At 44.1% G+C, this 10,550-nt stretch overlaps 1 protein-coding gene across 3 annotated transcripts in view; it reads left to right on the forward strand.

Moving 5' to 3' along the window:
- PRR5L (proline rich 5 like) overlaps positions 1-8,769 on the forward strand; it is an 80,381-nt gene extending 71,612 nt beyond the window's left edge. For all 3 annotated transcript variants that reach the window (XM_040638964.1, XM_040638966.1, XM_040638963.1), the window contains one exon: positions 5,354-8,769. In XM_040638964.1, coding sequence (XP_040494898.1) covers positions 5,354-5,389 — 36 coding nt within the window. In that variant the 3' untranslated portion in view covers positions 5,390-8,769. The remainder of the gene's footprint in view (positions 1-5,353) is intronic.
- Positions 8,770-10,550: the final 1,781 nt, after the last annotated feature.

Raw genomic sequence — 10,550 nt, forward strand, 5'->3', positions numbered from 1 at the left:
GTTAAAATTTCTCCCAGGCTTTCAGTAACATCCACACCCCTGAACGTGACTTCAGGGTCCTTTCCAAGCTGGCCCCCGCCTGCTTTTGCTGCTGTGACTCCCTGTGAACAGTCTCACTGGACTTTCTGCCCTCTATCTGCAGATGTCACCCCCACCCCCACCCCGGGGGCCCTGCCCACCGCTCTCCTGGTAGGAGACGTTTCTGCCTCCACATGTGTCAGGTGCTATCCCAGGAAGGCAACGATATGTGGGATTTGTGTTTGCCTACCTAGGGCTTAGCAATGCAGAGAAAGTTCTCTAAGTCAGGTGCATTGGACGAATTAATGGCATGGTGGAAATTCTGACTGCCACTCCTTCCCTCCCACATATTTGTACAGAAGACCTTCACCCCCTTTCCTTTCTCCGCAGGCAGAGACCTTCCCCATGCTGCTCTCTAACTGTGTTCCAGCTGAGGCTACGCGGCCAGTGACCTGGGAACACGGAGGGGGGCCAGGTCTCAGCCGTTCTCTGCAGCCCCTCCCCTTCCTGCTCCAGCCCAAGGCTGCCAGTCCCTTTACAGCGCTAACCCCATCCACAGGGCTGCTGCTTTGCTCCTGAGCCAGCTGCTTCCTTCCTGGCCTGTCCCCTCGCTGTCTGTGGTGAGAGACTCCTTCAGGGCCCGGAACATGTGCCTGTTTGTTGGCACAAGGCCATCTCTTTGAAGAAGTTCTCCTGCCAAGAAGTAAGCGGGAGTATTCCCGGCCAGTGTGCTCAGGCAGGAACCTCCTGGCCCTCACCCAGGAAAGATCTGGCAAAAGGGAGCTTCGAACTCTGTCCTGGTGTGCCAAGCACTGCACGGACCCTCACAGCAACTGTGCAAGGCAGGTATCGCCCCCATTTTGCAGATGGGGAAACTGAGGCTTGGGTTCTTTTACCCCATGTCCAGGGATCATCCTTCCTCTATTCCACGAGGTGTCCTGGCTTGGTAGAAGATGAGGAAGCAGAGCAACTAAGCCAGGGGCATAATCTCCTCAGCTTGCTACACGGTGAGATGGCTTCAGGGTTTCCAGAGAGTGGAGAAACAAAGCTGCCTCTCTCGCTCTTCTCCAGCCACTTCTAAAAAAACCTCCTGGGGGGATGGAGTGGGGGAGGGGAGATTATGCTCTCCTGAGCCGCTGATTTCCTACGCAGAAAAGATTTCAGTGGGTCTTTTTCTTGAAAAATTAATAAGTTTAAATTTGGATTTAAAAATAGTATTTTAATAAGTTTAATAATTAGTATTCATTTAATAAATAATTCAGTTAATAATGTCTTTAGAATCAATATTCAATTTAAGATACAAATTTAAAAGCCTTTCTTAGGCTTTTAAGTTCAACTTACAAATTTTATTATTCTATTTATAAGTCTAGCAGATTTTAGCATTAATTTTGGAGGAGCCTTTAAATAATGCTTGGTTCTATTTACAAGCTGAGCCCAGCACTTCAAACACTTTTAAATACATTTATAAATTTAATATTTCTTTTTTAAGTACTTCAGTTTTTCTGACAGCATATAAAATCTTTTCCCATCCTAACTTCTTATAGCAGCTAATAAATTAAGCTTATAAATAAGGGAAACTTTAAATGTTTTTACACTCTACTTAAGCTTAGATGACACCATAAAACAATCACAAGTCTTAATTAATTACTCAATTATACATTTTAAAATGGAATTATAAAACTGTCACCAAACAGGGCCTTATTCTCTTAAATACCACATGTGTCTAAAATACCAACTATGCGTAGATTCCTTCCTCACATAAAAATCTTAGTGCCCTAGTTTGTTTCTTTTAAATCTTCCCACACTTGAGTCTAAATCTTCCTGGCATGTTTGTTGTGAAGCTGTTGTCTCTCGGCTTCAAGCCTTTTCCGTATTTTGGGATGCTGGGGCTGGAAGTCTAAAACCCAGTTATGCTGGGGCTCGAAGGAAGTCTAAAACCCCAGTTCCGCTTTGTGGGGCTCCACCTGTAGGAGGCGCTGGGGGGCGGTGGGGAGTGAGGAGAGACCGCTCATCTCTGTCTCCTGCCTTTGTCAACGTCCCTGGGCAGGGCAGGTGGGGTCAGTGGCAGCGGCCAGGATCTGTTTGCAGCCTTTCCTCACTCCCACTGGCAGCCTCAGGACATGGCCCCTCAGAGCCAGGAGCACCCGTTGGTCTGGGCCCCCCTCTAGCCCATTCAACATCAACCATGCCCTACTTGGGCTTCTGTTTCCCTCCTCCTAAGGGTGGTACCTGCTTCCTGCACTTCCCACTTCTGTGACTCCTGTGTGTCTCCTCTTTGCCAGCTGACTTGTCCAATACCTGATGAACAATTCTGTATGTTAAACTCTCTGTTCCATTGGTAGATGTGGCTTTTGCCCCCTGACTAGACCCTGGCTGATAAACCACCCGCTAAAGACGACACTGATCCTTTGCATGCACCCAGTTTACTCACAACCAGAAAGTTCTTTTGGGTATGTGATCCAGAGCCACAGACATGCACAGCAATTCTTCTCACCCTGATTTAAGGACACGAAAATACCTTTTCAAGTAATTTTGATGACTGTTCCTCACATCCGTGAGTTTACTGATGAAGCGTATTTGACTCTTGTCAGAATCCCCAGAGACACTGGATGCTGTTCATGATTGCTTACTCAGTAACTTCATAACCTAAGAGAAGTGACCTTGTAGGCAATTGTCTTACCAGTTGCCTAGTTCTTCGGTCTCCCTGCAGAAGTATGCCCCTCTCACCAAGTCACACATTAAATTGGTTCTTATTTTCCATGGTCTTTTGGCCTAGGTTTGGGCCTCTGAGAAAAATCCTAAGCACTATAAATATAAGCTTCTAAATTTTTGCAGGTTCTCAAGCCACATAACTTTTAGCAAATGCCTAAACTTCAGTCTGATATCAATTAAATATCTCAGCTTTGTCTGAGGCCAAAATTTTTTTTAAGATTCTATTTCTTTTTTAGAGAGAAAGCATGAGCAGGGGTGGGGGAGGAGCAGAGGGAGAGGGACAGGCAGACTCCGCACTAAGTGCGGAGCCTGATGCAGGGCTCGATCCCACGACCCTGAGATCATGACCTGAGCCGAAACCAAGAGTCTGACACTTAACTGACTGAGCCACTCAGGCGCCCCTGGGGGCCAACTTATAACGTCATTCCTCTCCCCAATTACTGAACTAGGATCAAGTCAGTCGCCTGCCAACAGAAACTTTTGCTGCCTACTTTTAAGGCAGTTTTGAGAAGGGTTCAATAAATGGAAGTAGTATAACACTTCTGCTTCTGGCCAGAGGGGAATGGTTTAAATCAGATTAATCCTCCTGCCAAAATAATGATAAAAGCCGGACACAATATATAGGGCAACTGTTTGAAGGAGCTGGAGAGCGCCCGGCGCAAGTCTGAATGGCTGTGACCCCGAGAGAGGCGAAATGTACAGTCATCCAGGTTCTTCCCAAAGTCATTTTCCCAAATCACGGGTGGGGTGGGGGTGGGAGGAGTGGGTGAGAGCAGAAAGCTGCCGTCTTACTGGGCTGAGCTCAGAGGTGAAGGCTGCCAGAATAGCTGGAACTCGAAGGGAGGATGATGGAGAGGACCGAATGAAAAATCTGTGTATGTGTTTCCCTCCAGTTGTTGGCTGACTCCTAAGCTGAGCACAGCAGAGAACAGCAGCTGGGGAGCGAAGGAGCTGAACAGATTTCAGCTGCTGTGTCATGCCCAGGAGCCAGAGGTTTGAGTACTGCAGGGGAGGGGGAGAAGCTTGGCAAACGTCCTGAGGGGCTTTTGGTTGAGACCCCAGGAAGTCCAACCCAGTAGCTAGAAGGTACACCTAAGCATAACAATAGCAGTCATTATGTTAAATGTAAATGGGCTAAACGCTCCAACAAAAAGACCAAGATGGTCACCTCAGATGAAGAGATAATATGCTGTTTATAGGAGATACAACTTTAAATATTGGGACACAGATTGAAAATTAAAAAGGTGGAAAAACATATACCGTGTAAACACTACCAAAAGAAATTTGGAGTTGCTAATTTAGAGTCATGCATATTTCATAATGATAAAAGGTTGATTCAAAAGGAAGATAGAGGGGTGCCTGTGTGGCACAGCGGTTAAGCGTCTGCCTTCCGCTCAGGGCGTGATCCTGGCGTTATGGGATCGAGCCCCACATCAGGCTCCTCCACTATGAGCCTGCTTCTTCCTCTCCACTCCCCCTGCTTGTGTTCCCTCTCTCGCTGGCTGTCTCTTTCTCTGTTGAATAAATAATCTTTTTTTTTTAAAAAAAAAGATTCTCTCTTTAAAAAACAAACAAACAAAAGGAAGATAGAAATTATAATACTTAAATTATCACTCACTGGTCATCAACTATATGCCAAGCACCACCCTGCGTATTTAATTCGTTGTGTTGTGTAATCATCTGAGCGCTTTTATGTAGTCGATTGTATCATCCCCCTTAGACGAGGAAATTGAAGCTCAGAGAGATGAACAATTTGCCTAAGGTCACACAACTAAGAAAATGATAGAGAAGATTCAAATCTAGTTCTGTCTGACCTCTTGCCAATGAGCTTTAATCACAGCTTTGCTGCCTGTGGTGTGCTTTCTTGAACCAGTTGGAGAGGGCCCCTGAGGGCACAAGAGTATGTTTTAACCCAAAGGGAGGACATTCTGTGGGTACTGCTGGGACTCTGGACTGGAAACCCTTCAAGAACTAAGACCCTAAAGATTATCTCTCATACGCTCACACTTCTGTGTAAATGCTCTGCTCTTCTATACACATGATCCCCAAGACGTACAGAGACCATCCTATTAATGGACTTCTGCAGCCCGATTCTTTGAATTTCTTGGTCTGAATTCTCAAGAAGAGGGTCAAGTTCGGGAATCATGAAGCCACTCCTGATTCAATCAGCTGGCTGCTGCTAAGGAGTGCCATCTTACTGGGTTTCAGATTTAGCTCTGCTAAGTCCTTCCTTTGGAACTGTTCTCAGGAGGACAGACTCACCTACTCCAGACTGAATCCATGCATATGTGGGTGGGCGGGAACCAGAGCAGAAAACCCCCAGAGAATCCTTCCCAAGCCACTGCTAGGTCTGGTCTTCACCTAAAACACAAGATGTCTGGAGGTGGAGGACAGGAGCAGGCTCATGCAGAAGAGGCTGGGGAAGCCCCAGGAAGGGGGAAGGGGGGGATGACAGATGGGCTCCTCGTCAGGGTGGGAGGGGAAGCTGGAGGAAACCATGAAATGAAGCGTTTTCTAAAATGGGCAGCCTAGGCGGGAGCCCTCTTTGGCCTTGAGCTAGCAGGGGGACAATTTCTCTCAGGGACTGTTGTCATCAACTGCCTCTCCTCTTACTACCTGGCAGGCACCACTGGAAAAGCCTACAAAGAAAACAGACTGAAGTTCGGGGCATAATGTGCTGTGATGATGGACAGCCAAGAGGACACAGAGGATGTCTTCTAAGCTTCTGGAACTCCAAGGATAATTCTGTAGCAAGTAGCTACAATAACCACATTTAATACTCATTCAGGGCCTGCTATGGCCAGGGGCTAGTGTGGTCTTTGCCCTCTCTCTCTTATTTCATTTAAACCTTGTAACAACCCTGTGAGGTACACACCGTTGTTACTCACATTTTACACATAAAGCAGCCGAAGCACAGAGAGGGTAAACAACTTGCCTGAGGCCCCAGAGCTAAGTGGCAGCACCAGAATGTGAGTTCAGGTGGTCCAGCTCCAGAGGCCTTGCTTTAGCCACTGTGGTAAGCTCTTCCTCTACCCTTGGAAAATGTCATCTAAATTACCAAGCAGAATTATAGTCACTGGGAAAAGCAGGAGCCTGCTGGGCGGCCCCTTGGAATCATATTCCTCTGTATATATAGACATTTTTTTAATCCAGTCATCCAGCGAAGAACATTTGTGTTGTTTCCACCTTTGGCCTCGTGTGAAGAATACTGCTATGAGTATCAGTGCATAAGTATCTTGAAGTGGGTGGATTTTATATGTAGGACATATCTTGATAAAGTTATTTTAAAATAAAACTTCAATTATGTTTTCAAAACGTAGAGCGCCAATACATGGTGGATACTGTTATTATCAATAACTCCTAGAATGGTAAATTTGATCAGTGAAGTGAATGTTTTTTTTTTTTTAAGATTGATTGATTGATCTGACAAAAAGCACAGGTAGGCAGAGGGAGACAGGGAAGCAGGCTCCCCACTGAGTAGGAACCCTGGAGGATCCTGACCTGAGCCTAAGGCAGATGCTTAACCGACTGAGCCACCCAGGCGCCCTGATCAGTAAAGTGAGTTTTAAGAAAATAATAAAAAGAGGAAAAATACCAAAAAAGTACAAAGAAGAAAAGAGAGATCTGTAATCTCACTTACAGAAAATCACTGAAAGATTACTTCACAAAAATGACTAAATTTTAATTTTACCTGAAATTAGTAAAAGGAACCAAAATGAAGACACTGCCGAACTCTAGATGTTTATTCCCAACACTAACACGTTCATTCCTATGCTATCCCTCTAAAGGCAAGAGAAGTTATGAAAAAATATGGAGGTTGAGTTGGGACACACAGTATTTCTATTTCACTTCATGTTTCATGAAGCTCAAAGTTTAATTCCTGAGGTAGACAATTGTTTCATAAAAATTAGAGGATATTTCTGATGTTTAAACAAACAAAGTGCCTGAATTTTTAGATTAAACACAAAAGAACAAAGCTGAAAACCTTAGCAGGCTATTCAGTTAAACTTCTAAGAGAAATTATTACGGAATGACGAGTTTGTAAGTCAGATAACTAGAAAGAGGACAAAATGCTTATTCACAAAGCAAGAGGACGTGATTATGGGTAGTGCCTGAAATAAATCCGAGGAGGTTATACGTGACTTCTGACAGTTTTCTCCTCCCTCTGAATCAAGTGGTTCTTGTGTTTGAATATATCTGCTCTAGCCTGAATTTTCTCACCCAGAGGAGCGGAGTCCTCACACTTGTGTTCTGCTGTCTTCGCTCACTGTAGAAAAGAATTATTTAAAACTTGGGAATAAAGCAAAAAGTGGGGCTGCATGTCCTTTCAAAGTCATACTGGGGAATTATTTAATGAAGTCACCCAAGGATTATTTAATTTTCTAGCAGAATGTATCTGTGTTTGACTTTGCTATTTATTGTTTGATGGTAGCCAGATACTGCAAAGTTATGTGTTTTACTATCTGGTAGGAAAGATAACCCCAAAGTCTATGGTTGTATTAGCCTGGAGGATATTAACGAGCTTCTTATTTAACCCAGCAATCTTATTCTAACATTTTTTTTATTTTGAAATGCTTTTCCCGGTGGCTTATATAAATTCTTTTTCCTCAAATGCTCTTGGAATCAGCTTTACCCACTAATGGTTCTGTCATTCATTTATGAGCTGAACAAAACCTTTGACGCATGACTATTCTATATTTGAATGAGAGCCATGATTTTACCATTTTAAGAGTTACACTTTGATATAGCTGATAGACCTCAGCTCATAGTCTCTCCTATATCCTGTGATTACTTACTCTCTTGTTTTGCTGAAGAGTTACCTGGGCAGGGAGCCTATTTAGAATGCAGATTCCCCGGCCCACTGCTCAGCCGTCTAATTCTGGGGGTTCAACATGGGGCCTAACACTACGCATTTTCACAAGCACCCCAGGAGACTCTGAGGCCAGTGGTCCTCAGATCAGACCCCTTGAGAAAGCCCCCCAGTGAACTGGGTGGGGTGATGGTCCTCATGCTGTCTTGGTTTTCACCGTTCAGAATGGCCAGAATAGGCTAGGGTTAAACATCTAGGCTTTGGGGTGGCCTGGAGTCCAACAGTCCATTTTCCTAAACTTCAACATGCAGATGGTAGTTGATCTCAGATGTTCATCTACCTATTAGCTGTATCAGAGTGGGGGGAGATCAGGAATCTGTATATTTAAGTTGAACCTCAACAAATTGCCAATACTCATCTCTTTAGTGACCTTACAAAAATGGCAGTTTCGTATGGTTCAACCTAATCACTCCTCGGGTGTTTCTAATTTGAAGCTGATCTGGCAACCCAGTTGTGAATGTGACAATTAGGACATGGAATTTCCAATACTTGGGGACAGTGCTTTGTCGCTTCATCAGACTTAGAGCCAAAAGAAAAGAAAAAGACTCTCTTCCCAGAAAAATGTATAGAATAAAACATTTTGCATACAATGTCAGGGGGATTTATGGACTCAGTCCATGGACTCCAGGTCAATCCTATTGTACAAATTTTTTTCGTAAAGTCTGCATTCTTTAGGGATGGAGCTTTGCTGCCCCCTACTGCCACATGGTTCTTAAGCTGGGTTTGCTCTACTCCTGACTTGTCTTCCAGTTTGGAGCTTTGTAAGAGCTAGAAGGAGCTGTCCCCTCACCCAGCTGTCAGAGTAGTCCAATTCTAGGCAGGAATGGGGATTTTGTGCTTTGATGGAACACTGCATTATCTTGTCTGGAGCACAGCCTTCAGGGTTATCAGATTCTGACCCTAAGGAAGCTATTTTTCAGCTCTGTCCTGTAGATAACTTCGAGAAATGCAAAATAATTCTTGTTTTTAGAAATGCAAATTATATCCTGTGGGGAGAGGTTCACCTGACATCCCTCCTCTACAGAGGAAGAAGCGAGTTTTGCCTCCATTTGGACACTCATTTACATGTTTCTGGCCTGTGTCTGTTCTTTGGATTCTCCTTTGAATGGGGTATACCATCCACCTGGTTCCCTCATTAAGAATTAAATAAAATCTTTAACTTGTGTTCATTTGATATCTGTATGACAGTCATAGTTTGACTCTCTTTTGAGAAGGCCAGGATCATATTAGATATCTCAGATTCCCAACTGAGATACAGAAAGGTTGGCCCTGTCCTTGAAAGTTCATAGTCTGATGAAGGAGACACTCAATGTTGCCAGGAACTCTGAGACATCGGAAAGAAATCTGCCTCTCCGCTTCCCACCCTCCCGCCTGCCCCCCTGCATTCAAACAGGTAGCACCCTAAAACAGAGAATGAATGTGAATTTGGCCTCCAGCCTTCTGGGGTATTTTAAATCCTCAGATCCTGACTCAAGAGACAAGTTGTACTCTGATAAACTCATATGGATTCTGGGGCTACACTTAAAAAAGAACAGAAAATATTAGAACACATCAAGATGTTAGCAAGTGTTTCAAACACCGTGTTGCAGCTGAGTCAGCGCACATATTATTTATTCCCTTACGTCTACCATCGATCTTTCTGTATTTATCTACGTATCTATAATTTACCGTGGGTCACGAACAAAAGGAACAACAACAACAAAAACCACCTGCAAAACACTGCCCCTACAAGTATCAAGCCAAATTCAGGTCTGTTAGCCTAGTTGTCCTCAGAAAACCTGCTTGCTGTCTTCTTTCACAGCGGCTCCAACAGAATATCCGATTAGGTTTGAAATAAATTTCACTTTCAGGCCCTTAACTACGCTAAAGGAAACGACCTTTCTTAAGCACTTCTGGTGGGGCTCTGTCTGCTTTACGTAGACGCTTCAGGGTAAAGGACTGGCCAGAGGGAAACGACTGGGATCAAGAAGCTAGACCTTCCCACACACGGTTTGTTTTTTGTTGTGGTTGTTTTTAAATCGATCTCTGCCAGTCAGGGTGGAGCAGCCGGTGAGAAAGTCTGGGGTAATGATTATTTTTCAGGATTTCGGAATCTAAATCTCAGTGTGGTTTTATTAGTTTTCAAAAGTATAAATTCTGTGAAGCTCAGACTTGCTGACTTGCTTTTTTATTGAAATGTGCAAATCCCTGCCCAGACCGAGCAAAAATTACTGAGATTAGGCATCATTTCCTGACAAGATTACAACTGTCACTTCATAAAGCAACCCTGCCCCTGCTGGTCCCCATACAAAAGTTAATTTTTAAAAAGGTGACAAGTGTAACAAGACATCCACAAGAATGGACTAGAAGTAAGATAAGTGTCAGAAAGCTAATCCAAATTAGAGGTGGAGTTTAAAAACATGTTATGGCTTATTCTGGGGTTAATAACAGTATTTCCCCTTTGGAACTTGACAAGGATTAAGGTGGTATTTTGTAGAACGCATGCATGCTTGACCAACTTTTACATCCCACTTGGGGAGACTGAGTCTACTTTAGAAGAGACGGGGTTGACCCACAGAAAGCTTCCTAAAAATGCTTTTTCGCTGTAGGACAGAGGCAGCCATCACTTAAAAAAAATGTGTGTGTGGGGGGGTGTGCTAATGAAGGAGCAGCTGGGATGGCCTTGGCCCCGGAGGAGTGGCAGCTTCTCATTTATCTGTTGGGACTGAGTTCACGCCGTTTCTGGCTTCATACTTTCTATTTACCTGATTCTCTCATTGGGCCTAAAAGGGTTGTGGAAACCTTTCTTTCTCTTTTGGGCCCAATTTTATTTTGCAAAATACAGTTTTAAAAGCCCTAGGAGGAAACCACAGCCTAAACCAAGGGCTAGAATGAATCCTCATTTACCTAGGAACAAAATATTAATTGTATTGCATGTGTAAACTAGTGGCTGGGATCATTCTTCCCTCCC

The sequence above is a fragment of the Ursus maritimus genome, unplaced genomic scaffold (genome assembly GCF_017311325.1).
Source record: "Ursus maritimus isolate PB19 unplaced genomic scaffold, ASM1731132v1 scaffold_23, whole genome shotgun sequence".
NCBI classification, from domain to species: Eukaryota; Metazoa; Chordata; class Mammalia; order Carnivora; family Ursidae; genus Ursus; species Ursus maritimus.